The 27,998-nt window shown below is 49.4% G+C and overlaps 2 protein-coding genes across 11 annotated transcripts in view; one reads left to right on the top strand and one right to left on the bottom strand.

The window, feature by feature from the left end:
* TSPAN18 (tetraspanin 18) overlaps positions 1–3,706 on the top strand; it is a 122,767-nt gene extending 119,061 nt beyond the window's left edge. For all 8 annotated transcript variants that reach the window (XM_058421241.1, XM_058421244.1, XM_040068608.2 and 5 more), the window contains one exon: positions 135–3,706. In XM_058421241.1, coding sequence (XP_058277224.1) covers positions 135–182 — 48 coding nt within the window. In that variant the 3' untranslated portion in view covers positions 183–3,706. The remainder of the gene's footprint in view (positions 1–134) is intronic.
* TP53I11 (tumor protein p53 inducible protein 11) lies at positions 3,699–27,471 on the bottom strand. 3 transcript variants are annotated; one of them, XM_040068614.2, is made up of 7 exons: positions 27,366–27,471; positions 10,764–11,134; positions 10,156–10,214; positions 9,535–9,583; positions 9,016–9,112; positions 8,357–8,458; positions 3,699–7,446 (listed from the first exon to the last, which is right to left on the bottom strand). In XM_040068614.2, exons 2-7 carry the CDS (start codon positions 10,890–10,892, stop codon positions 7,313–7,315), a joined length of 570 nt encoding a protein of 189 aa, XP_039924548.1. In that variant the 5' UTR covers positions 10,893–11,134; positions 27,366–27,471; the 3' UTR covers positions 3,699–7,312. The 3 variants fall into 3 exon arrangements, with proteins under 3 accessions (XP_039924548.1, XP_039924546.1, XP_058277228.1); XM_040068612.2 differs by having other exon boundaries at positions 10,764–11,138; positions 27,366–27,466; XM_058421245.1 differs by lacking the exon at positions 27,366–27,471 and adding an exon at positions 15,028–15,043 and having other exon boundaries at positions 10,764–11,138.
* Positions 27,472–27,998: the final 527 nt, after the last annotated feature.

The raw sequence follows: 27,998 nt of genomic DNA, 5'->3' as shown, positions 1-27,998 counted from the left end.
TGGCAGACTGTTGGGCAGGAGAAAGCAATGGGGGTGGTCCCAGGGCCAGGGAGGGCTTTGCCAATTTTGATGTAGCTGACATTTATGGTTCTCTGTTTTGTTTTTGCCCTCTTCTTCCCCCCTCCTTTTCCCAGCTGTTTGCCATGATCTTTGCTATGTGTCTCTTTCGAGGCATCCAGTAAGAAGTGGCCCATGAACCACCACGTTCCCCACGTGCTCAGAAGGAAGAAGGAAAACCCGAAGAAACAAAACCTGAAAACACCCAAAAAACTTTATTTTTTTAACAAAACGGGACAGGGAGAAAAAATAAAAAGAAAAAAAAGAGGGTTGTAATATATGAATGACCAAAAGGATTGTACTTCAGGGGCTGGAACTTTGAGGTGATGTGCACTACACTGTACACCGGACCCTTGCCCAGAGCCACCCGCAGCAGCCATGGAGCAGGAGCCCAGCGCAGCCGATTGCACTAGAGACGGATGGAGCTGGTGGGGTGTGCAGCAGGATGAGCACAGCTGCCTCTCACACCAGGCTGAGCCTACCATTCGCCACTTTATCGTGCTTTAGACAACAAAGGACTCAAGAACAGACATTCAGGGGCTGCATAAGGCACCAGGTTGGCCTTGACTCTCCTTGAGGTGGGTTTGAAACAAGCAGTAGTGGCTTGTCCAAGCAGGTGTAGTCAACGTTTGCGTGATTCTGGCTTTAATTTCCAACCACAGGATGAAAATGCTCATTCTTCAGTGGCAGCTTTGCCCCTGTCGTGTGAAACTTGTCAGAGATGTCAAGCACTTCAGTGAGGCTGGCTTTTCTCTGGGACTCCAAGCAGGGGCAGCGTGATCTAACTTAGCAATGGGACTCAGCTAAGGCTGGCTGAGGGTCAAGAGTTTGGTGCCTACCTTTCTGTTTTTACTAAGATTTATTGTTCATTGTTGTGAAAGAGACCAAATGGTTCCCTGCTGTGTTCCCATCTCCTGGGAAAAATAATGACTCTGGTCAAGCATCATTGATACTGCTGCCTTCCTGAGAAGGGAGGGATATAATATTTAAATCTTGTCAGCCTTTGCCTTTCCTCTGATGCTTGCAAAAAAATGGTTTGTGGTGCTCTGCTAGCATAAATATTTGCAGTGGTTCCTGCATGCTTTTCCAGCCCTAAGGGGAAGTCCAGACACGGTGCTGGATTGAAGAGGCTGAAGTTTGTCAACCACTCCCATGCTGTTTTCCCGGACCAGTCTGGTGGAATCATTTCTGGTCAGGGAATTTCCCCTGCGATTCTCCTATGGGCTCATGATGAAAGTAATCATCAAGTCAGAATTGTTTTAGTTGATAGTGTTTCCTCCCTTGGGACAGTTTGGTATTTAACTAACATGGTCATCTGCTCAATTATTTGGAAGTGAACTTGAGAAAAATGCCTGGGACTGGACCTTGGTCAGAGATTACGCTGGAGATACTGAGACCCCAGGCAGGATCCAAGAACACCCTGTATGCAGCCAAACTTCTGCAGCTGTTGCTCCTATGGTTGTGGCTATTGACTTGGACAGGTGACTGGTTTCTCTCATCTGGAATCATCAATCTCTGTTGCCTTAATTTTTCATCTGGTCACTTATTCCCTGACCCCAAACTCATTTTACTTGGGGAATGACAGAAGGGACTGTGGTTTCTTGTTTAGATCAGGTCTTTTTATAGATTTTATAGGCTCAGATTATGGGAGCACTTTTATATAGGCTCAAGCCAGCTCCTCTAAAAGCTGTAATCTCTGGCAAGGAAGGAGCAGAGCATTAAACTTTGTGCCCAGGTTTTGCAGCAGCACCATGTTCATCCTCTGGCTCTTCCCTTAGACCCCTGGGGCTGCGTCCCTTGAGCTCTCCCAGTGACACTGCACAGGCTAAAAGGCAAGGAAGGGAAGCAGCAGAAAGCCTGGGCCACAACAGACAAAGATCATGACTAAGTATCTAAGTTGGGGAATCAGGATACTAGGGAACAGGAAGGAAGCATTAGAAGCTTTTCCAAGCTTCATTTGAGAAAAACAATTTATTCATTAGTGGGAGAGAGCTGGGCAGGTAGAGCTGCAGCCCCCCCATGCTGCAGTCAGCATTTTCCAGCTGAGCAGCATCAGATGTTGCATTAAACCTTGTGGGAAGCTGTTCTGAACTATTTCCCTCCGGATCTCCTTGTAATGAAGCATTTTAGCATTAAACTCTGGTGTGTTGCTTAATAAAGAAAAACAGTTTTGTTAGCCAAAACCCAGCAGTATTTGTACTGGACAGCAGGTGCTGCACTTCAAAAAAATCTGTTCCATCTACCAGTCTTGTAGGGAATGGGCTGAGCAGAAAGCAAGCTTATCTGTTCTCCTTCTGCTTCAAGAGCTGGTGTTAGTGACTGTTCTGGGAGAGCAATTCCCAGGGAAGGAACAAAACTGTCAGCAGAGTTGGTAATTTGGCTGGAGGTGATCGAAAGAAGTAGAACTGCCTCCCCAGTCTCCAGTTTCTTCCTTTCCCCTCAGTTTATTATGCAGAGTTCTCAGGTCAGAGCCTGTCTGGCAAATATCCTCCTTTGTGCGTGGTGGGTGGCTGAAGGGGAAAAAAAGCCTTAAAGCCTTTTTCTGCCACCAGTGGTATAGGGGAAAAAAACCTGTTAGAGCCAGGGGAACTGGACCAAAGCAGCCAGAGCACAAAGTACTAAGTATAGGTGCCTGAAGTATGAACTCTGCTGGCTTGTTGCTCTTTGGCTTTCCTAATTCTGTACTCATTGCTTTGTCTGTTTTTAGCTTTCTTGCTTTCCTTCTCTCCCTAATGGTAGTCCCTATATCTTCAAAAGGATCTCTTCTTCATCTGTTATTCTGGGCTATGCACAGCTGTTTCACCTCTTCTACATTTTCTGATCCCCCACTGCTCTTTGCTGTGTGAAGATTTCAAATCTTCTCTGCAGGCTGGCTCATGTGCCACTGGGAACACAGCTCAAAAGGCCAGGCAGCAATTCCAAACAAGAACTGGAGATAGCTGTAAAGATATGTGCAAGTCTGAGAGGATCTGTAGCAGTTGGTAACATGCAGAAGGAATTTTCCTTGGGGGAATTTAATGAAAAAGCAAGCCCAGAAAGCAGACTCCTACTGTATGGCAAAGCATGTAAAGTTATTGATTTTGTCCCTTGGTTTCGTGGCTGCCCCCTCTGTGGTACAGTAGTTTTCAGAACTGTTGGCAGGAGAAGCAATTGTATTTTTGTATTTGTTTATAACAGCTCTGGTGAGTATTTTGGGATCAGGGGCTCAAGCTGAAGTCACTGCTGGCTGAAGAGCTCTGGGCAGGCCAGAGAGCAGAAGGAGCTTCCGTCTCCTTTGCTGTAGCACTGTGACCACGGCCCAAGCACCTTGTAGGGAGTAGTAGAGACCAGCCTGGGCAAGCCCCCAGCCCCTCTCAGCATCCCTGCCTCCTGGTTGCTATTTAACGCTCCAATGACCATCACAAATGCCTGGGAAAAGGGCTGCGTGTGAAATAATGTTTGAAATCTATTTTAAAAAAAATGTAGATGTTCTTTTTATTAGATAGTGGAGCTAATTTATCCTGTATTCCCTAATGTAATGCTTTTTTATATTGAAATTTTTTTTTTTTTTGGTAATATAAAACAGAACACAAGCCTGAAGCACTCTCTGCACGGTTTTTGTGTGCATTTCTTAAAAAAACCCAGAAAATAAAAGAAAGATATTGTGACAGTGAAGTGAAACAGCTTTAATTTTCACTATTTGCTTGGTGTTAAGTACAGTCACTTTCTTCTTACCAGAGGAGAAATAAATTCAGGTACAGCAGCTAAAATGAGGTATAAATTGAAGTGTCCCATTCTCCCCTGCACCACCACCCCCCACCCATACCCTCCCAAGTAAAAACCCTTGACCAGAAAAGAGGCCAGCTTAGGGACAGACAGAGCCCCTCCTGTGTCACCAGCTCCAGTTTGCCAGATATTGGGTAGATGCAAATAAGATGATGTAGGGAGTTAAGTGAATGATGAGTTTTCTTCACCCTCCAAAGTGAGGGCTCTGTGATAGCAACAGTTTGGGTTCAACCCTGGCAGAGAAAGGGGTTCAGCTTTAAGTCCTGGCCTGTGCCTGCTTGGAGCACAATTCTCTGGGGAACAGACCCCCCCAGTCCTGCACAGCATTGTACAAATGCAGGAAGTTCACTGCAGCCTCCCTTGGGAGATGACATCGGTCCAAGCCCTCTCTCACAGTGTAACAAATGAGGAAGCTGAGGCCTGTCGAGATGGAGTTCTTTTGGCAGCAGATCAGTAGTCAAGCCTGAAGTGACACTTCAGGCTTTTGATCCCAAATTATGTTCTCAACTGCAGCTGTGATGTCAGCACTTCCATCCTTGGGGACACAGTTCTGTACAAAGGTTTGGCATCCTCCTCCCTTTCTCCCCATTCACTACAGAGTGAAGACAACCAGGTGCAGTTGGTTTTTGGCAGTGCCACAGCTGCTCTGTCTGGGCTCCATCCTCAAGCCACCCTGAGAATCTCCCTCCTAGACCTCACCTGCTATGCATTTACCACCTCCGATGGGCCTGGCAATGTTTCTCCTGCAGCTCGTTGCTGCTGAGAAGGGACATGCCAGGAACCACAACTTAGGTGTAGAGGAGGTGTAGAGCTCTGTATTTTCCACATGGTCCACTTAGAGCAAGATGGAGCAAGAAGCCTCAAAATAAAACGTCATCTCTCCACTTTCAGGAGTAGGTGCCAATTAGCATGAAATCTTTTAAGTGTCCACTCCCCTAGGCTTTACTCTGTGTTGAAGCAGAAAAAACCATTGACCAGCAAACCTAGGACTGGCTGACTATTTCAAGTTTTGCAGAGGCAGCTGCTAATCAGGAACCAGACAAATCTGATCTCACCTTATTTAAAGCTGCCCTGGAGAGCTGTAACTTCTTCCCCCACCCTCCCACCTGATCTAACCATCAAGAAGTCTTTGAGTACTGCTCTCACACAGTGCAGTAACTCATGTCCCTCACCTATGGGACAACATTTTAAGGTATGCTGATCAGACCCAAGTCATAACTAAGTTCCTAGCACCTGTGGCCAACACAGATGGGAGGCAGCCTGAAGAAGACACTCAATTTCCTTCTTCTGTAAGATTGTTTTTGCTGTGGTAGGTTTTACTTGTCTGTCCTAGAAATATAATTTCCCATCTCCCCCACCCCCCAAAAAACAACCATCAATCTGTGTATACATTCATGTGATGCCCCAAAACACAAAGAATCAAGCTTCACGTACCTATACCCACAACTACAGCCAAAGTGCCACACTGAGGCCATTGCAGCTGCCCACACAGGGGATGCTCAGGGGGAGAGCAACAGCCACAGCATGCCATGCTCCAGCTCCTGCATGCTGCACCTCGTGGTCTAATTTCTGATCCTCTCCAGCCTGCATTTGATCAGTACCTGCCTCACAGGGTTTCCCTCTTAGACCCCAATTCTTCCATCTGAACAGGAACTTTCCTTTTAAGTTTTAGTTGCTCAGTATAATTTTTGGACATGCTGAAAGCAGCTTGACAAGCGTGTATTGTCGTGAGGCTCCAGAATTTAGCCTGCTGTTGGATGTTGCCTCTCCATTTGATTTACTTATTAAGCAAAAAGCTAAGTTACATTGTGATGTTTCCTGATTCAACAATTTCCAATATTCTTATGTGACAGACGTTTTGCATGGCCAGTAAGTACAATGCACACAGTGTCCCAAGCTTATGCAGCTGCTTCTAAATGCCAAAAGCACTAACACAACATACAGTAACTACCCACTACCTTCTCCTAACTCTACTAAGATATTAAATAGCAATAGCTGTAGATCCCAGTCTTACCAGTGGCTTGAGGAGTGTTGTTCACACAAGCAGTTCTGTTCGTGTAGGAGCCTTTCTACTGGGATTTTGGAATGTCAGCTATATTCCAGGGCATGCTTTGATCCAGTCAACAGTAGTGCATGAGTAACAAGTCCATGTACTGTACACAAACCTTCTGGCTTTAGTCCCATAGAGAATAAAAAATGCTACCTCAAGCTGTGGACAGTGATAATCCACAAGGAAAGCACTAGGAAGCAGGGCAGTCAACACTGTTAAGCCCAGGAGGTGTTGGAGAAACTGGATGGTGAGTACTAAAGCACATTTAGTCTGTCCTTGCCATTATATGCTCTGCTCCTTGCTGTTCTTCATCCCAGTTAAATATTAAATACCTTAATGCTACAAACTTTGGACTTCTCTTCTCAAGGTCAGAAGAGATGTGATGCAGATACTAGCAGAGTTGGAACACCATCTCCCACAGCCAGAGCCCATGTCTAGAGGCTGCCCACTGACCCAAGCATCTCTGCAGATGCTCTTACTGTTACAGTCCTCTGCTCTTACCAGTGCTAAACACAACAGCACTCCAGCCCCTGCTCAACTAAAGCATCAGATAAAGCTACTGCACACCCACCACTGCTACTACCACCAGTAAAGCTTCAACTGTAGGAAGTGTTCTGGGGTGAAAGGGACAGGACCTCAGCCTAAAAACTTCATGAAACACCCCAAACAAGGGGCTGTCTTTGTGCTCAATGGACTATTTCCAATAGCTTCCTTCACTTCTTGCATCTTGTAATTCAAGTTCCACCACTGTTCCCAGTGCTGTCCCTGCAGAGGGAACAAGCAAGGGTTCTCCCCCTTCTTCTGCTGTATCTCCTGCCAAGCTCTGCACAGCATCTGGTGCAAAACTATGAACTACACAAAAATGCACCTCTGGCAGTGAGGAAAGAAGAGCTTTTTGCAAAGAACTGAACTTGACCCCATCCAGCTCCTGGCTACCTAGACAGTCCGTACTTGTTAAAAGCGGAATGGGCTGTAAACCAGGGGAGGTGCAAGGCTTACCAAGCAGGGTAGCCAAGTCCCTTCTTGGTTGTCTTACTGCCCTGTCTCCTCAGGGACTTGGTTTCAATATGCTGGCCTTATTTTGTGCTTTGTTCCAGTGGGTTCAGAGCCTGTGATCCTGTCAGCCAGTTCCCCATAGAAAATTGGCTTTTTTCCCTGAGCCTGCCAGGCCCACACACTTCCCTGAGCCTTCCTCCCGCTGCTCCTCACCTCCTGCAGAGGGGCTGGGGGGTCCCACCAATGTTGTTCCCCCCGTTTCACCTGGCAATGCCACCAGCACTAGGTTACACACTGATTCATGCCGGTAAAGAAGGAAACTACTTTAGAACCAAAAGGGACTAACAGAAAAAAAAAATTAAAAAAAAAAATTATAATTATAATGCAAAATTACCGACACAAACTCCCCCCTCCCACCTTTCCCGTAACAAAGAAGCCCAGGAATTAGACTTTCTTGGGACGACGTCCAACTTGGTAATAATAATAAATGCTGACGAGGATGAAGAGGGCTCGGCTGATCATGAGGAGCACGGCACCTGTGGCTATCCGGCTGCTCTCAACCAGGGAGACAGTGGTAACTGGAGGAGAAGGAAGGAGACAAGGCAGAGGTTGGTGACACAAAACCAAAAGGAGACAAATAGCACAACGCTGTTTTCTGCTGCCCTCTAACGCAGAGCTTTGGCAGGAACTGCTGAGCCTTGTGAACACAGGAGCTTTCAGCACAGGCTCGTTCATATGCACAGTGGACCCACAGCAAAGGCTCTTCACTAGCTTATTTTCACTGCCTTGGAGCCTGCCATGGACCCCAGAGCTCTCACTTAACAAAAATCTGCTTTCAAGGCAGCCCCACATTCAGGCAGCCTGAAACTGTCACTCGAGCAGATGTGAGTTTCCATTACGCTCAGGTGTTAATCTGGGAGTCACAACCTCCTGAGCTTGCTTTGTGGCTTGAACATTTCAGTGTTGATAAACATTTCTCAGCTTTAGGAGCATCTACAAATTATGCACAGTCACCTCTATTGAACAATTCTCTTTTCTGGCCACCAACACTCTGCTCATGTCTAAACCAGCTACACACTGAGCTATCAAAGACACACCTACAAGAACCCCCTTCATTGTTAAATATAGATAAGTTCCCTAGAAACAAACTGTTATGCTCTGTTTTGGTAACTCTGAACATCCCCCTTTTTAGTGTAGCTTGCTGAAGTCTTCTCTTGTTAGACCCTGCATCTAGGCGGCCTGCTCCAGCAATGACCTGTGCTGGCTATGAAGCCCAGGACATTTTCAGGGAGAAAAATTAATGACTTGTCAGACGGTGATGTTGAAGAAGCAGCTCAGGGCAGAGGCTGTTCCATGAGGGAGAAAAAAAGGCAAGCAGCCGGCAGGAAAGATGCTTCACCACTGCCCTGCCCACCATCATCCCCGTTTCCCACCACACACAGTTTTTCTCACCCTCTTCCTGGTCCCGGCCGGCCCGCGGGCACTCACCCAGGAACTGCACGGCGAAGTAGCAGGCCTCGGCCAGCAGGCTCCAGCGGATGATGGCCTTCTCGGCGGTGTACAGGGCGTTCCACATGATGAGCGCGATGCCTGCGGGGACAGCGGGGCGCGCTGCCCGAGGGCCGGACGGCGGCCAGGGCCGCGCTTCCCGCCCGCCCCGCGCGGTGCCGCTGCAGGACGCGGGTCGGGCCCCCTTCGCTTCCCTTCGCTTCCCACACCATTTCCCCCCCTCCCAGCACCTCCCTGTCCTTCGCCCGCCTCCCCCTGGGCCCCTCCCGGGATGCCGCCGCCTGCCCCATCTCCCCTGCCGCTCCCTCGGAGCCCCAGCCGCGGCCCAGCGCCTCTCCCCGGGCCCGCCTGTAGGCTCCCTTTGCTGGGGTACATGGGGGGATCCCCCGGGGATCCAGAGCATGCACAACCCTTCTTACCCTACCTGCAGCACGCCTGACTCCCTGCTAGGAAAAAGCAGCAGTAGCCAAGATTTTCAAAATACCCCTCAGCAATTTCTTTGCTACCAGCATGTGCTCTGCTCTCCAGCCGCAGGCGTCCGGCTGGGCACGGACTCTGTCCCCCGCTGCCGTTTTGGCCACCTGTCCCCTTACTCCGTGGGGCAGCAGCGTGCCCCAGGACAGCGGTACGGCACTCACTGAGGAGGGCTCCTCCATAGAGCCGGATGGGAGTCTTGCTGCTCACCGATTCCTCCTCGAAGATGGCATCAAAGAGCTGGTCAGGGAAAGTGAGGGCCTGGCAGAGGCGAGAGAGAAACTCAGCAACCTGAACTAGCCAGGGCCACCTGTCCTCTTGGGCAACAGTGCTCCAGCATCATGCCTCTGTGGGAATTGGAGCCACTGGCCAGGCAACTGGAAATTAAGGAGGCACAGAAATATCACCATGTCAGCTATCAGCTGCATGGCTGGTTTCTGTGGCCAAGGCTGCTGTTCCTTGGTTTATGGGCCGTGCTGATGAAAACAGACTCAGGTGATGGGAACAAACTGTCAGGGACACTGTGGGCAAAGCCTGTTACTGAGACACACTGAGGGCAAAGGCCTCACAGGAGAAAGTGGCAGTGAGGGAGGAAGCTAAATGTCAGGGACTGAAGGGCCATGCTGAGGCACCCCTTTGTCAGTCAGGAGCTGGTTCTTGCCAGGACCACATCCCTCACTCACCATGATGGCGACCCCGGAAAACATGATGGCGGAAACCAGCTGCCAGACCCTGCATGAGATGGAAGACAGAGGACCCAGCGTGAGCTTGGAGGTGACCCCATCACTCATGCTTCACAAAGCATTTCTGGCTGCCTTCTCCTTCATCAGCCTTCATCCTTCCCCCATGCACAAGCGAGACAGCCAGAAACCTCCTGTGGAAAGACTCAGCATTCCACATTCCACTAGCTCCAGCCTCAACATGCAGACCAGCCTTGCTGGGGAGACAGAGACAGACTCCCCCTCACCCAGGCAAAGGAGGGAAGTGACCCTGCCAAGAGGATGGTGCAGAGCAGGGTCTCACAGGACACACCACCCTGTCACACAGTAGAACAGGAGCTCCTGCAGCCCCACGTGGCCTTTGTAGTTCTCTGCACATGCAATGAGACAAGAACTTGAGGGCCTCAAGCTCATTTATGGGGTAAGAATGCAGAGCTGGTCTGGTTCCACAGCCTGCAAGAAGCCCCTGCAAGGAGCAGTGATGCTGGCACAGCAGCAGAGTTGGTGTCAGAAACCAGAGCTGGCAGGGATGCCGTGGATAAGGGGCCTCAGATGACCTAGCTCCAAGGTGATCCAGTACCTTACCTGAGTCCCAGTGGTTCCCGAACTGCAAACTTGATTTCATTTCCCAGTACTTGGCTAATCTGAAATTCAAATGAAAGGCACAAGCTAAGCAAATCCTTCCCCAGTCTTCAGGCAGTACTCACCAGCCCAAAACCACATATCTACTCCCCCATGTGGCAGTTTATCTCTGAGAGGGCTGGAAGGAGGAGGAGGACAAAGGATTCAGCTGTGACTCTTTGGTCCCAACACTTGCTTTGATTTTCATCAAGAGCTGCAGCCTCTGCTGCTCCCTTTCTGGGATCAGCCACCTGCAGCATGCAGCTGAGGAAGGGTCAACACTACCTCCTGTTTTCTCTTACCTGTGGAAGAAAGGAACTGACTTCTCACACCTGTGTGTCACATCCTGATGGAGCACAGGCCCCTGCAGAGCCCACAGGATGTCACAGTATCTATCCCACTGTCAAGTGCACACTGCCCAGAGCTGCTCATGTTCCTGTGAACATGCTCCTGTTCACAATGCCTGGCTTTGACGATCCCAAGCCACACACATGGGCAAACCCTGGTTTGCCCAGCAGAAGGCCCCTTTTCCGCCATTACTGCACACGGGCTCCCCTCTCTGCTGCCCTTACCTTTGAGCGATGGACCTCGCCGTCATCATCCTCGCCGCCGACGCCCAGGATCTTGCGTGTCTTCAGCCTGCTCACCAGGTCGGTCTGGCTGTGCTTCTTCATCAGTGGTGGGGGCTGCTTCGCCGCCATGGTGGTGGCCCTGCCCCACCGAGCCCTTGGCTGCGAGGTGGCACAAGGAGGGTGCAGGAAGCGGCTCCGCTGTCACATGAAATCTCACCACGTTTGGGAAAAATAAAGCAACCGCCGCCAAAAAAATCTTTCAGTTAGGCCGGCAGACGGCTCCTCATCCTCGCGGGGCAGGGAGCCCTGGCAACGAGGCCGGCCCCAGTTAAAGGTGGCTCATGTCAGAATGATCCTGCTGTCTCCGGGATCTGCCTTGGTGGGGGGAAAGAAAAAAGGCTTTAGCATGGACATTTAGTTATAAATGCTTTTGACCTACAAACCATAATCTTGTCTATCCCAGCATGAGACAATGCCCAATAGCACCTCTTTGCTGTTTTTCAGATTAGGGGAATTAAGTGCGTCTCAGACTAGGGGAATTAAAATCTTTAAGTAATGCTTGGCCTTTTTTATTTTCCCATGCAATACATCACATTCTTCAGCTGCCATTTCAGGTCAAACCCCAAACAAGTATCAATTATTTATTTGGGTGCCCCTCTCAGATGCTGCAGGCTGAACATAGCCCCTGAACAGCAAGAAGCCAGAGGCATGATTTTCCCTGAAGACACTCACTTTGCTTTCTGGGAAATGATGGCAATTAGAAACTACAAATACTATCTGGGATAATTAAATACAGACAACAAGAATTGAAAATGATAACTTCTGCCCTGGCGTGCGTATAAAGGTACAGATGTTGAGTCCCATTAAATCACTCTGTCTCATCACGCAATCATAAGACCCTGGAAAGGCGCAGTTTGGAAAGCCTTTTCTTCCAATTTGTCTTCATTTCATCTTGACTCAGCTGAACACTTTTCCACTGGCCACGTCACCCTTCCAGAGACCCACAGAAATTCCCTGCAGGCACCAAGCACAGCTAATCCAGCCCAAGGAAGTGTCAGCCTCAAGCACCAGCAGCCCTGTGCCCCAGCCAAGCCTTCCCAGAGCTGCCCCAGGAGGAGACAATTTATGCTGATGTCTAAATATTTCACAAGTCTTTGGAGAGTAATAAAATGAAGTACAATTATTTTGGCACTGTGCATGCAAATGTTGTCCCAGTGCCTTGCGAGGGATTTCCCTCTCAAAGGAAAACCTTTCCCTGTGGTGGTTCAGATGAGAACAGCCAGTCCTGTCTGCAAGTGCCCGATGTAACTCTTTCTTTGAGGCAAAGTTAAGAGGTCTTGCTGGGATGGTGCAAAAGGTGAACCCCATGATCAAGGGTTTAATAAGGTCCTTTCAGCAGATCAGGCAAAACACTTTTCAGTGAGCCAGTTGAGCTACTCAGTGCTTTGGAGGTACTTCTTTTGGAAGCAGGGTTTGTTTGGTCGTGGGTTTTTTGCTCTTATTCCACTGAATAACTAAGGCCACATTCCTGGAAAGGCAGCACAAAGCCAGATGCAGCAGTCAGGGTCTAGAAATATTTCAGAATTGGGACAGTGGAAAAGAACCGCACAGGACGAAGGTAGAAGCTGAATATTCAGGCCTACCTTTGAGCACAGGGCAGAAAGCTCAAATGGTAGCTGACAGTAGAAAAGTTTGAAAGACTTACCATGTCTAGGGTTTGCCAACCTAAACTGTCACAACAAATTGTGTGTATTCAAGTCTGGATAATCTACACACAAAATCCACCCCAAAGCCAGAGTGATATGTCTCAAAGAAAAGCTCAGCCTCTTTAACTAGTGACAGTTTTTGCATTTTTTTTTTCTGCTCCTGGCTGACCCAGATGCACAAGGTTGGCTGCTGAGTGGTTTCCCACCAGAACTGCTGAAACCAGAGATGACATGTTGCTGTGGTATTTCTAGCCCAGCATTTTCTGATCAAAGCCATACATTCCAATCGTGAAGCAACAGTCCTGTGGTGAATGCTCCTCTCTCTCACTCTGAAGCCATCCCACATCTCTAAAGTTAGGGGAAAAGTATGGCAGAGGGCCTGACCAGGAGTCCTACTGGCTCTCCTCAGGGATAAGAGACCTGAGGCTTGCTGGTCTTGACAGGACTTGGGGTGCTGAGTGTGCTGGCCATGCCATCCTGGCGCTTCTGGATCTTTCCTGGTTTCTTGATAGGGAAAGCCTGATGCCCACACCTTCTGCTCTGGACTCATGGTCAGAAATGACAGAGGAAGGGAAGATGGGACAGGGGAAAAAAAAAAGAAAGGAAGGAAAAAAAAAAGTAGGAAGGAAGAAAAAAAAAAGAAGGAAGGAAGAAAAAAAGAAAGAAGGAAGGAAGAAAAAAAAAAAAGAAGGAAGGAAGAAAAAAAAGAAAGAAGGAAGGAAGAAAAAAAAGAAGGAAGAAAAAAAGAAGAGAAAAAAGAAGTAGGAAATAAAGAAAGAAGGAAGAAAAAAAAAAAAGAAGGAAGAAAAAAAATAGAGAATTTCTCATGAGAGCAACAAGCAAAGAAAGGTGGGACTCCATGACTCACCAATGAAGACTGCACTGAATAGCTTTCTGATTACAGAGGCAGTTTAACAACTGGCTCAAGGCCAAAAGATCAAAATTTGCCTTTATCATTTGTCTCGCCTGTTGCTTTCAGGGCAGGAGTTGGTGGAAATTTATCCACATCATCATTAACACAGCTCTCCCATTAAGAGTTTCCACTAATTTGTGGTAAGCCACTGGCCAAGAGCTGGGACAACACGGGCCAGACATAAATGCCAATAAAACAATCTGGTGCATAAACCCACACTCCTACAGCACAGCTATGGCATGGCCCCACAGCCAGTCCCACATCTCATTATCCCCATCGTCCAGAGACAGAGCCAGTCGAACGAATGCTGAATATTAATGGCTAACGAGCTAATGAATGCAATTAGTGCTAATTCAGTGACATTCAGATAGAAGATGCTGAGGATTTGAAAGCATTATACTTACATTAATGTATCCTGACACACTGACAATTTAGAGGATGGTTTCTATTAGCCTGTGAGTTTGCAAAGGGAAACCTCCGCCTCCTCTTTCTCCTGCGATTCCCTCCTCCTTAATCCTTTTTCCAAGCATCCCAGGGACTGTGCAGATCAACCACCATAAACAGGCAATTCCTGCTCCCTGCCACAGCTCTCTGTGATGGGCAGTGCCTATGTGCAGCTGAAAGAGGGTTTTTTCCACATAGATCCCTTTTCTTCGCAGGCTCTTTTCAGTGTCTGCTCGCTTGCTCAGCTGTTCAGCATACTGCATTCAGTTTTGATAGCTACTGCTTAGTGGTGCAAAGAAACCTCACTGGTGCCACGCCAATGATAGCTCAATCTCTCCCACCTCCACAGCTCTTCTCCTAACGTCTCTGCTTCCCTCCCAGCGTCTGGAAAGGAGAGCTCCGCAGCGTGGGAGAGAGGAGACTCAACTGTACACGCCACAGTGCTGCAGCAGCCAGAGCTGTGCACCCAGCGCGGAGGTGCAGAACCAGACCCCGCTCCAGCAGCGCCTGGAGCTGACTGCCTACAGCTCCTGCAAGCCAGAGCCTAACTGATCGTGGGTGGCAAGCTGCCTGCCTGGGAGGACACGGCTCCCCAGGGCCCTGGGGACAGGGATGCTGCCTACTGCTAAGCTGGATGGCACTGTCATCCACAGTGCAGCCTTTTACTTAACAAAGCAGTGGTGCTTGAATTAAAGAGGCGGCACTACAGAACCTCTTGCTCCAAGTGTTTCATGGCACTTACAGACTGCAAGCAGGGGAAGAGAGTACAAAATGAGTCAAGCTGGGACAATGAAATGTTTATACATTGAAGCTGGACACAAGTTTGTTCAGCTCTATCACATTCAGGCCAGTGAGAGGATTCTTATTCTCCTGTTTTAGATTTCCTAAGTCAGGACGCCCAAGACAATGCAACATCTTGAGCCCGCTTTGATTTGTTATGCCAATTAGCCAAAAAGGTTCAGTGGGTGTATGTCCTTTGTAACAGCCTAACAGGGCACTTGCCATGCCTAAGCATCTTCTCCAGAGCACAGGCTGAGAACCGACACCAGGTATGAGGCAGATGAAGCAGAGGCAGTGTCCCTTTCCAATACAGGAGCTCTCTGGGAGCAATCTGGCAGAGCCCAGGGGAGTTCTCCAGTACTGCAGCAGCACAAGGAAGTGTGCACATGAGAGGGTCATCCCCCGTGGCAGCTGTGCTTACCTGGCCCTCATAGATGGGCTGATGCCCACAGCATTTCTCTTGCAAGGGCCTGGCAGCTGTAATGGATCTGTCCAGCTCTTCTGATGTTCCTCCAGGCTGTGGCAGTTCTGTTTCTTTGCCGCTGAGGACAGTACCAGATCCATAGCAGCTGCTCTGGACCCTGTACCTTGTCAGCCACAGAGTGCTGGAGAAAGCCTGGGCTCAAACACATGTGCACAGTAAAGGGGAGAGGCAGTGGAAACACAGGTGGATTAAGGACAGGATCCACAGACCTACCAAGGACCTTGGTCCTTGCAAATTACATTACACTGTTACCTAATCGCATGGGGCCTAGTGGGACTCCTTTTTCCCCACCACACATGAAGGTTCAGTCTGCTCACTTTTATATGCTTAAAATCTGCTCATAAATAACCTCAGACAGTTCAGGACTCTGAAATCCTGAGGGATGAGGTAAATTCCATGTGTCTAACCCAAAACCACACCTGAGAGTCACAAAATATCTTTGTGCATCCTATCTAGATGGCCTATCAAGAGTTTCTCCTGGAAGCCCATGGTGCAGCAGACCCTGGGCCAGAACTCCCCATGTCCCATGTAACTACCAAAATATAGCTATTTTCTTCCTGTATTTCTGCAGCTGCACATCCCAAACCCACGGTGACCAAACCAGCTCCCTGCCTAGATTTCTATCAAGCGTGGAAACTTAGAATATTAGGACCTCTCTACCACCAGCCAGCAGGGAATGAAACTTGATCAAGCCAAAAATAACCTGATGCTCAGGGAGTAAAAACAATTAGCACTCAGCCACCACAGCAGCAGAATGCGGTGGCTGCTCCCACTCCGTCTGGCACAGTGTGTACCCCTAAGCAACAGGGAGACTTCAGATTTCCCACTTGTAACGAGGCAGGTACACAGGACTCCGTTCCCACATAAACACCAGCCCCTTCAGCACAGAAGGCTCTTTGCAGTACCAGCAGGAAGCACGCCTTCACAGAGGCTCATCCTCAGCCCTGCCACAGCCCCTGAAGCAACTCTAAAAGGCACAGGGTCATCCCTAGGGAATTCTTACAAATCTAGGCAGTAGATTTCCTGCCCCTACATGCAAAGCAAGATCCTTAGGTCAAAGGATATCTCCACTGGCTGCCTCCAGATCATCTCCCAAATCATCTGCAATGCACCAAGAGCCTCAGGCACATCTGAAGCTCACCCTTCAGGCCGAGCACATCTTATGGCCAGGCACCATTGAATGCCCTCCAACATTGCTTGTGAGAGGTGCAGAGCTGCCCATTGACTACAAAGCCTCCACTCACAAGGCAGTGGCACCCAGTGCCTACAGGAGCTCTCAGCCGTAATGGATGTGGCCAGCATCACCCCTCAACAGGGGACAGTGAGTCCTCTGCAGCCTGCTGGGGAGGAAAGAGTTAACTTGTGTTGCTTACTCAGTCACCACTCCACGAAACACGGGACATCCAAAGTCTGCTCGGCCTTTTTCATGCATCCTCTCCTCCACCTGCTTCAGGGCTGCTTTAGCTCAAGCAGGCTCAGCCCCTGTACCCTCCTCCCCACTGCTCCTCTGCAGCCCCCGGGTGCAGCAGCTCCTGCCCCCAAGCTCCCCGCGGCTGTACAAACATCCTGCCCCAAGAAGAACCACTACTGGCTATATCCCATTGCAGCTGGGAGGCACGGCCCATCTCCACAATTTTACTGCCCGGAGGTTTCAAATTTCCTTTTGCAGAGACCACAGGAAAGTTTCTGTCTGTGTCACAGGATGTGTTATACAGCAAATCAAAACCTATAAAGTGCTCGGTTTCCCCAGAACACGGTAAAAAAGCTCTGTTGCCCTACTAGTTTCTCAAATGGGAGCTATAATTAAACACAGCAACCTCACTGCTGCCGGCCTGCCAACCACCACCTGCAGCAGCAACTCCTGACCCCGCCATGCGAGCCTGGGCAGCACCTCAGGGAGAAATGCTTGTTTGCCTCTGCAGCAGCAGGCAGGGCAGCCTGTGCCATGCTGCATGTGCTCAGGCAGGAGCCCTGCACAGCTGCGGTGACTGGCACGGTACTCAGGGCTCCCCACGGGTGCCCAGCTGGACACCTGGCCCCAGCGTGGCCCCTCTGTACGGGCTCCGGGGACTGCCGCCACAGGGGGACACACGGACCCCACCCTTCATCTACCCCACATGCAAGGATCCCCACAAAGGGTGCAAGGTACAAGCACAACAATGCACAAGAGCTGCTTCAGCAGCTCTCGTCTGTCTTACTTACATAAAGGTCCACTGCCTGCACCATCCTCCTCTCTGCCACCGAGCCCCCCAGCTCAGCCAGCCACAGCAATCCATCACCCCAAGCTGCCCCTGCTCCCCCCAAAAGCTCTGGCTGCCACCTCCCCACCCAGCCCCTCGCTGTCTCAACAGATGGCCACAACCAAGCAGTTAAGTTTCCCAGGAAGCTGGGAGAATGGAGAGAGAGAGAGAGGGAAATAGGACATATTAGGATAGGGTGCTGTTTTTCTTTAAGGGCATTAAAAGAGGAGAATTCCTCTTTGATTCCCAGCTGCCTTAGACAGGTGTTTGTGAGAGACAGACCCAGAAGCTTAACGGGCCATCTGTCCTGCAGATGATTTCTACAGGGAAACATTAGAAGGAAAAATAAACCCCATATGCACACACACAGAAACGCACACACACAGAAACACATACACACAAAAACCCATCCTTTGCTACTGAAAAAGAGCAGCTTAAAAAGCTAGGAAAGCCCTTCAACCAAACAGGGTAATACAGGTCAGTTTTACAGAAAATATGACGCAACTGCATTTCATCTCCTCTGCCTCGCACCTGAGGTGTAACAGAGGACCGAAGGAACTCTATGGAAAAACCCTGGGAGGAGCAGGGAGGAGTCCATACACATGATTTTTATCCATAACACCACTGGACACTGCACCTTCACAGTAACATGGGACTTCTTGGCACCTCTTTTCCTGACAACCTCAAACTTCCCCAAATTTTCTTTCTACTGTGCCCCCAAGCATCTGACGAGAGACCTCCATAAATGCCCCAGGAAGCCAATGCTCTTTATTCTCAACAATTCCCTCTGTCCTTTTCCAGAACTCAAAAGAAAATTGTTGAGAAACTACAATTTTGGACATTAAGTCCCGAGTTACATACAGGTACAACATCCATCTGTATACTGTCACTGAAACAGTGATTTCAAAGGCATTTTCGATGGATTCCCTCCCCCAAGACAATAATCTGCACCTCCAGCAACATTAGTTCTCTATCTGCAGTCCTGGAACTTACTCAGCACAATACAACAACTGCAATTTATACACTCTCAACTTGTCTGCAGCCATGAAATGGAAGATGAAATGGGTTTGTTCTACTCCAGAACTGCAAAAGCAGATTCCCAACCAGTTTCATGGGCCAGTTTGCAACCCCAGCCTGAGAACAACTGCAGGACACCCCAGCAGCATCAGATTCTTTTCCTCCATTTGTGTAGAAAACAAAGAGTTTCTCATCTCCATAGTCTGTCATGATATGACCAGATGTGCAGTCTGGGCAAACACAATAGGGAGGAAAAAGGGCAGATGAATAAATTTGCATTAAGCAGGAAGATTGCCTTTTGGTCTAGCCAGGATATTTCCTGAGTTCCAGGCACACAGGCACCCACAGGACTCACACCTCTATTGTACAAGCAATAAAGTTTTCCTCTATGACACAGAAGTTCTGTAAATCAGGCCTGATATGAAATGGCCCAAGCAATTATCAGTCAACAGCTGAGTTGTTAACAACCCTGTTATAGAGCAGTTCCCACATACATGGTTACATCCACATCCTGGAAAAAATAATACAAGTTTATTATTTATAGAAATACATTTAATTTATAAATAAGTTATTTATTAATAAGTTAATCCAATAAAAATGTACATATACATACATATGAATATATATATTTGTACATGAATATATGTATATAAATATATATAGTATATATATACACACGCACTCACACACACAAATAAGAGACATGTGTTGCTTTGTGTGGACTTACTTTGGGTCCCACTGCACGATCTCTTGACTGGTTAGTAGAGAGAATTCATACTATCATGTATGTTGGCATTGACCTGTGTTTTAGTCTCAAGGGAGCAGCTTGTCCCAGACTCCTTCCCAGGAGACGTCATTTAGAGTCTCAACTCCTGCTTCCATGTCAACAATCTACTGCCCCAAAGACTGATACCACCTGCGATCTCTCAGCCCGGGACTACCACCACCTACACACTTGGAACCACCACAGCTTGGGAACACCTTCTCACATCTTCCCTAAGCAAGATGCCAATATTTCCTGTTTGTTCACACACAATTAGAACTCTGGGTTTATCACTCCCTCATGGCTCCTTAGACATGAAATAAGTCCAGACATGCAGACAGGCTCTGGAAGTTGCTTAGCAAAAACATGATGGAGAAGGCCTCCCAACAAAACACATACTTTAACTACTTGGTAGCCTACCCCAACGTGGCAAAAAAATCTCCGACACCTTAGCAGTTTCTATAGCAACAGGTTACTGCTAAAAATGTCAGATGCAAAATTCCCCATGTTGGGCAAACAGGAGCTAGAAGGACAGATTTAGAAGAGGAAAACTTCTAAATAGCTTCTGCCAGAGCTAGCACGGGCTCTGCTAATTCACAAGTTGGTGAAACAACTTAAAAGAAACTTCTAGCAACCCACTAGAGGAGGAACACATGTTGCACAGGGACACGTCTGTGGAGCACTGTTCCACAGCATCCCCCTCTCCTGCAATGAGGCACTTGGAAGTGAAATCAGCTGTTTTTAGGAACAGAAACTACAGCACAGCATGCAGAGTAGGAAGCCTGAAAGCCGAACTAATAGATTATAGGTTTGGCAGTACTGCTGCTCCTTTCATAAAATCAAGACTGGGTCATTAAACCTTTGAGACCTTAGTTTTCCCAGACGTATATGAAAAGTAAATCTACCAGAGAAGTTCATATAGCTCATGTGCAGCAGGTGAGACATCTTACAAGCAATGGCTCAGCCACTGTACCCCACCAGTGCCAGGTCGTGACACCTCGGCCTGCTCTGTGGACTCCTGTACAGCACTTGGTTCATTACACACAACATGTCAGAGGCAGAAATGCCCTTCCCTGGCCTGATTAACAACCAGCTTAGCTTGACATCGACTTTTTCTGTCTGTCTTCATTCACTGCTGGTGGGAGAAAGCACTGTGGAAGCCTTGGGGTGAACCTCATATGGATACTGCCTTCACATACACCAGAAACCCTCGAGAAATTCTCGTGGTCAGATTAAACCCAGATGCAGAAAATCAGAAAAGCCACAGTTCAGCAGAGATCTGTACAGGGGAGGAAGGCGGAAGGAAGCCCACCACACTAACAAGAAGTGACTGCATTTGCCAGTGTGGTTATCAAGTCAGTCTTGAAGAACCTACAGACTTTCCCCACGAACACAGCATTCACCCCTCTGGAACTCACCCACCTGACTTTGCTTTTATGTGCTGCTGAGTCAGGGGAAAACTCTGCATGCACCCATGTATGTGGATGTGCACGTTTGTTTATGCATGGGCTGTCAAGCCCTGAATTATGCACAGATCAACAAGGCTCTTCAAATTCCCCGACTGTGAAGTGCGTGACATTTAATCTGAGCCTTCCTTTTGGATTTCATGTCGTGCATTATCAACAATGGCTATTCAGCACACAAGTGCCCTTTAGAAAGCTTTCATCAGAAAATGGAACTCATATAAAGGAGATTGAAATAGACAATATCTCTGATGTATGACAGGTTCTCCAGCCTCCGCAAAAGACCGGTGTATGTGTACTGTGAGGAGCACACACAGAGTCAGTCTGCTCTCAGCCCAGAGTAAAAGCACCTCATGGAGTTTGGAAGTATCAATGGTAACTTGAATCTGTACATCTCCTCACCTCCCTCAGAAATAGATAGGGTGAGCCAATCCCCAGAGGTGTCCATTTTAGGACAAGATGCATCATCCCCTGCAATGGTTCACCTCTTCCCATATACCATAGGAGGAGCCTGGATGATGAGCAAGACTAGGCTTTTGATTGCTTTTATATGGATGGACAAGATCAAGATCCTTGCAGGATCCTAGGCAAACCCTGTATCACTTTTGCCAATCTCACAGCATGGAGTCACACTTTGGGATTATGAAAAAAACTAGACAACAGCGTGCATGGAGATGGTGTGTCCTATAGTCACAGCTACAAGGGTAAGGGTATGGAGATGCTATGTCCTATAGTCACAGCCACAAAGGACACACATCGGCCTAAGGAGCAAAAGCAAGATTTCTCTTTTCATAGCGGAGAGGAGCAAAGGAATGGACACCGGTATGTGGCACAAACAGCCTTGGTGATAAGGGATATCTGAGAACTGAGAGCTCTCTCTCCATCTTGCCTGGCATGTGCAAGAGAAGTCTTAGGAAAAAAATATTCTAAAGGCAGTACTGGCTTGTTCTTCTCCCTACTTTTGTTTGATTCCTCTACCCAGGGACAAGGAGGCAACAGAGAGATTCAGGCAGCCAAATGATAGCAGCATCACTGCTACATTGTCAGTGCTACTGACAAATCAAGGTCTCAAGTAACCATGGAAAACACAGCATTGACAGATGTCCCATATCTGCTATCAAGGGTTGTTTAAGGACCTTCCCTTCTTTTTCAGTTTTAAGTCTCAGACACTTGTGTGCAACAAGTTCCAGTAAAATCAGGATCATCCATCAGGACTCTGTGTGTGTATGTACGCGCTACTGTGCCTGTGTATATTTACATCTGTCCACAAACATACAGCACAGCCTCCCGCTTAGAAGAGCTCGTGACACAGAAGTGTCAGGTTTTAGTCAACCCCTTCCCCATTACCTCTCACTGTAATGTCATTTCCATGCAGCCAGGGCTCTGGGGGTTTCAGGTTGGCCTCTTCTCCCCCGTGTTCTTTGACTAATGACAGGCACTCGGTTTGCATGGTGATGTGATGCAGGGAATAAATTGGCTGGAGGGAATAAGCTCAACTCCTTTATTATTCCTCCATTAATCAACCCTCAGTGTATCCTGCTTGTCCAGAGATTTAAACAGTGGATGTTGTCACAGTTCATGGAAGGGGATTGGAAGAATTCCTGATGGGTTTTTGCCGGCAGACAAGGCAAGAACACATTCATACACCCCAAGGAGAAAACAGATGCACTGGGTCAAGCAATAGGGCTGTAGGGCAGAAGGATGCACCATAGGTACCTGCTGGTGCTGCTCAGAAGCACACCATATCTCTGGTCAGCACTTACAGAGACTCCATCAGCAATGCTGATATTAAAATCAGCTAAATTTTACTCTCACTTTACCATGAAAACAACCTGGGAAAACACAGACAGATGGTCTAAATTCTTTGATGCTGTGAAACCTTTGACTCCTGGTAGATTTCTGCTTTCTGTGGAGTAATGTTTGGATGCTCTTTATTGCTATTAAGCAGCTTCTACAGAAAATTTTCATGCTAGGCCACAAAGAAAATGTTAGGGAAAAGCCAATACCACCTGGCTCCCCCGGATTCAGTATAGTGGTTTTTGAATTTCCCTCTCCCCTCTGTAAGGAGGCAGCTTGGAATATGCCAAACATCAACCATGAATGTCATGCCAGGCAGCTAAAATGAAATGTTCAACAGAGAGACTAAGAGGGACTTAAAACCATGGACCTTTAAGAAGTCTTGTTTCTTCAGAAAACAGCTTGCTTCCTGGAGCTCTGGCTAAGAGAGCCCTCCATTTCCACAACACAGTCCTTCCTGAGGCCTCCATAGAACACGGCAGAGTGTCTTCACCCAGGCTGTGCTCCAGCGCTGCCCACACATCTCTCAGCTTTGCAGCAACACAGTACGGGGCATTAGCAAGGCTGCTGCCTGGCTGGGTGCATGCCACGCACGGCAAGGCAGGGCCAGACAGCCAGGAAAGCTGAACTAAAGGCACCTTCTTGGCTGTCAGGAAGGATAGGAGGCACAGCTGTCCTTGGGAAACTGCCTGCTCTTTGTCGCATCTATCTCCATCTACAGCAGTCCTAGCTGGAAGCCCAGAAAGAAACTGCAGCACCCAAAAAGGGCTGGGATTATTTTAAGGCTCAGCAGTGGAATTCCTGGAACAACATCTATTGGCTGAAAGGGCTTCTCAAGTCTTTATATGACCATAAACATCCAACACCAGAGGTTTGTGTTTCACTCATAAGGTGGCATCACTACAAGCAGTGCTTCTGCTGCCATCATGGGTTACTGAATGAATGGGTACTCAGACAAAAACACCGTCTGAGTCACCCATGGAGTTTCCTGAATACTTGTGGGTTTTCTCTGTACGTCTCTTTTTTGGCTGCTGACACAGACTCAAACTGTTTACTTTCTTAACCCAGGCAGGATACAGTAAAAATGAGAGGTTGCAAGCCTTGGTGTGCTGCTCTGCCTGCACCTGCCCCGTTGGGCCACGCAGTCAAAGCGCTGCTGCCTAATTTTACTACAAAAAGGAGGGATTCCTTTCTGGTTTGCAGCAGCAGGCAGCTGCAAAGGGGACTGCACACTAATCTCCCTCTAAAATACAGAATCCCTTCAAAGAAATAATTCGGTGGCCAGTGTTATCTGTCACTCCTCTGTGCACGTCTCCCGCGACACCAACTTATCCTGTAATACCACTCCTCGGGAGACCAGACTACCGAACCGTGGATTTATTCCTAACTGCTTTTCTCCCCATGCTCTCCTCTGTGTCGTTGACTTAAATTATGTTAATCCAAATCCCTAACAAAAACATCTAGGAAACTCTGCACCAATGGAGCCAGCTCCCAGTCCCTATGCTTAGGCTTCTGATTTTGGCCGATTAGGTTCAGAAAGTGAGCACACGGTTCCTGACCACCAACATCAGCAGAAGCTGCTCAACCTTTAGCACTAATCCAACTTCCAATGGTTTTGATAATTTCCCTGTTTTGGTGATGGATCTCTCCTCCCCATAATGACAGCAGCAGTCAGTATAAATCTGGAGCAGAGCTTTCTTACAGACACTGGTCCTTGATTTTGCCCTGTAAGATGAGCTGGGTAAGGGTCCAGCCAAGGTATAAATGAGTTTGGTACAGCCTAGGCAAGAGCTTCCCCATCAAGACCAATATGTAAATGTGCTCCATAAGTTCTTACTTTGCATGCAGAGGGATAGAAGGACACTTACGGATTTAGGTAATTGGAACATACACCCCCTGCACAGAATGAGGATGAGAGGCTTACACACATTGTGAAACCCAGAAGGAAAGTTTGCTACTGGAGTTTCACAAGAGCCCTGGGAGACAGAGTTGTGGGGCCAGCACTGTGTGGTGGGCCTTCCAATAAAACCCTGTGCATCTAAAAATGTCATCTGGGGTCAGCCACACTAATCAGCATCACAGATAGACACTGAAACACACAGAGATGCATTAGGCCTTGCAGATGACACAGAGCTTCACAAACAGAAGAAGCCCAAGAGGGCCAGAGAGTCATTTATGATTTGTAAACTATTGAGAGTGGTGCCTTTGGTTATAGGTGGATTTCTTTTTTAACATCTTTTAGCATCTTGAATAAGAACTTTTCAAACTCATGCTAACCTGTGATCTCCAGGACAGCACCAAACCCATATTTTCCAAGGGAAAGCAGAAAGCAATGTGAACAGGGAACACCTGGTCACCTCTTAAGTCTTGTTCTTCCTGCTCTGGAAAAAATCCAACTGCATTTTGTGGCCACCATTGCGTCTTTTCCTCCCAAGACTTATTTTCACATTCCTACATCAAAAATACAAAATCCAGAAGATCTACGTTCTATAAATAATGTCCCAATAGTGCCAAGGTCACCAAGCTGCTCCCTCTGGCACCAGGCCAGAAGTCAAACATAAACAATCTCCACATCTTTCTGGTTCACGTGTGCTTTTATCCTGTGCCAAGGGAAAGCTTGTAGCCAAAAACGTAGAACTAAGAAGACCGACACCCCCACCTCATGCACAGCTCCACCCAGGTCAACACACAGCCTCCTGGGCAGCCCAGTGGGACGGCAGCCAATCCAGCCTGCGTCAGAGGGGGATACTCTTTGTGTTCTGATGGCACTGAGCAGTTTACATTCGAAATTTGGGAGCTTACTGGGTGAGGACCAAGCACACACTTCGCACGGAACGTTTCATGATCCAAAAAGCACAGAGTGATATTTGTAACCGGCATGTGGCACCATCCCTCCCAGCCCCTACTATTCAACATGATGACCTTCAGAGATCTGCAGGACAAGAGAACACCAGATGCAGATGTACTCCTGGCATTTTGCATGCTTCAGAACTTGATGCTCAATGAGAACAATAGGAAAACATTTCCCTTTGGATCACACCCCAGCCTCCAAGCAGCTCCAAATGGACTGAAAACCTCAGGGGAGGGCACATCTGTGGTTTATTCTCCAAGAGATCAATGGCCACCCCAAGCTTTGCCTTTCTGTGCATTTCTGGACGTGCTGCTGTGTTCCTATCTCTACAATAAAACCTCACTACAGGTCTGCAAGCAGAAAGGACCAACTTCTCTTGAGACTGTAGAGCAGACCTCACCTCAGCCTCCTGGTTGGGACAACCACCTACCCAAGGAAGAGCTCTCTTCACCTTGCTCCACACTGCAGTCAAAGAACACACACATACTAAAGCAACCAAGTCCCCCTTTCCCAGCTGCCATCAGCATCCAGCCCCTCACTGCTGAGGGCACCAGGACACCACAGGTTCATGGTGTCCCTCACACTCTGCTGTGCACGTATCAGGTGTGTATTTATGCAACCTAGCTGAGACAGGGCTAGGGCTAGTTGAGGTGCCTTCACAAGTGAGTCTTAAGACAGTGCTTATTTTGGGGTTTTTGCCAAAACCTTTCTAAGAAAACTTCCTCCCTAGGCAGACTCCCCTGCTTGAAATGTAACCACTATTTATTTGTTTAAAAATCACTTTCCTCACCCACAGGCCCTGAATGCCATTGTTCAGCGGACTGCTGTACTGCAGATAGTTACTGAACAAGTTATTTATGCCAAGTCCAGAATAGCCAGTGCTCTTGCATACTCTGTAGTTTCTCATGGCTCAGCTGTGCTAGTGGTACCCTAATGTCAACAAGGCTTTGATTGCTGCTGGCATTTGTAACTCCCAGCCTTTGCAGACAGAGGAGATTAAATGGTACCCGTTTAATGATTTGCAGCCCTGATTCTCAGGCAGCTGCAAGAGGGTCAGGCTACTTGCTCAGGTAGGTAAAAGGCTCCCTGAACTCCAAGTCCAAGCAGCGCTGAGGCAGGGCAAGGAGCAGGTTCTGAATAAGGTGCTGCTTCTTGTTCAGCCTGGTTTGCTCAGTCAGAGCTGAACTCAACAGAGAAGCCTAATAGCTGCTGCCACCCTAGACAGAGCAATGCACCTGCTCAGATGGGACAGCCAGACCCTGCTAGAGGCACAGCAAACCGCTCAGCACGCAGGAACGTGCAAACTCTTGTGGGGATGCAGAGCCCGCTGAGAGCTGGCGCTCCTCACCCTTCCCCTCTGTGATGGCAGGGAGTCTGTCCCGGCTCCCTCCCGCATCGCGGCTCCCGCACCCTGCCCCTCTCCTTCCATTCCCCCAAGCAGCACTCTGTCCACCGTGGCCAAGCCCTCCTTGCAGCCAGGATTCCCCAGGATTGCATCCCACGGGGAGTACCGCTGTGCTAGCTTCCCTCATCCCTAACCGACGCAAAGGTCAGCCACCGAGGCTGACGCCCAGCCTGTGCAGTGGTCCGGACTCAGCCTCCCCTTTCAGGCACCTGAAGTACTCATCTGGGGACCGTGGTCCTCCTGCGACGCTTCCCGAGCACGCGGAAAAGGACGGAGCACTTCCAGGAAAGAAGTGACATCGGACCCCTGCCTTTGGGTCGAGTAACAGCCAGAAGAAAGCCGAGGAGCCGCCTGCGCATCACCTCGCAAGGCGGCACGGCTGCTGTCCTTCCAACGCTCTGAGTAACCTGCCACCCTCCCAGCCAGGATCCAACGCTCCACCACCTCCTCCACCCATCCCAGCCGCACCGGGCACGGCCAGGACGGAGACGGTCCCATAGCAGCCATGCGCATCCAGAACAAGGGCTGATCCCTCTGCTTAAGCCCCTGTCCGTCCGGCCGTCCCTCCGTCTGTCGGTCCATCCATCCCTCCCCCGTCCGCGCTGACTGCGAGGGTGCAGCGGGGCCCGGCTGCCAGCACGGGGCTCCCGCGGGGCGCACGGTCCGCGCCCCCGATCCCCGGGACGCCGAGGGGCGGCGGGGAAAGTCCGCGGCGCGGGGGGACGCGCGCAGCACTCACCGCCCTAGCGCAGGTCCCGGCTGCGGGGGCCAGTCCCGGGGGCTCGGCTCGGCTGCCCCATGGGCAGAGCGCTCCGGGGGCGGCCGCGGCGCCGCGCAGCCCGCAGGCGGCCAGACTGAGCCCGGCCCCCGCGCGGCGCCGCCTTTACCGCGCCCGCCCGCCCCGCCCGCGCCGGCCCACGGCGGGCGGGACCCGCCACCGCCACTGTCACCGCCACCGCCCGACGGAGCGGCCCCGCCGCCCGGCCCGGCCCGGCCCGGCCCGGCACCGCGCACCCCCGCCCGCCGCGCAGCAGCGCTGGAGCGCTGGGTTACCTGCGGGCTGCGCCGGGGTCCCGTGTGCCTTCTGCGCGGGTTACACCTGTGAGCGCGTCTTGGCGCCTGGGAACAAAGAGCGGCGTCCCGGGGCCGGGTTCCTGCGAGGGAAGGAGGGGCGGGGGCAGCCATGGAAATAAGCCCATGGGAGGAACAAAAGGCTCCCGTCCCACCCGGCCCGCCGGGGAGCTGCCGGAGAGCGTCTCATGGCTTCATGTCCGACGGGTTAGAGCTACCGAGGGTCGGCAGCGAGACCGCCCCAGTCCTTTTTTGCGGTACAAATGAGGCCTCGATCGTGCTGGTCACGGCCGCGTGGTTT

Source organism: Hirundo rustica, chromosome 6 (assembly GCF_015227805.2).
Source record: "Hirundo rustica isolate bHirRus1 chromosome 6, bHirRus1.pri.v3, whole genome shotgun sequence".
In the NCBI taxonomy this organism is placed as follows: domain Eukaryota; kingdom Metazoa; phylum Chordata; class Aves; order Passeriformes; family Hirundinidae; genus Hirundo; species Hirundo rustica.
The sequence above is the reverse complement of the archived record's forward strand: the minus strand, read 5'-3'. Positions and strand labels throughout refer to the sequence as shown.

Excerpts from the sequence above, each read along its gene's own strand:
- TP53I11 (XM_040068614.2), bottom strand. The coding sequence starts at position 10,892 with ATGGCGGCGAAGCAGCCCCCACCACTGATGAAGAAGCACAGCCAGACC. Across the intron at positions 9,113-9,534 it reads TTTCCGGGGTCGCCATCATG|GCCCTCACTTTCCCTGACCA; the intron begins GTGAGTGAGGGA and ends CGCCTCTGCCAG. Across the intron at positions 8,459-9,015 it reads CTATGGAGGAGCCCTCCTCA|GCATCGCGCTCATCATGTGG; the intron begins GTGAGTGCCGTA and ends CTGTCCCCGCAG.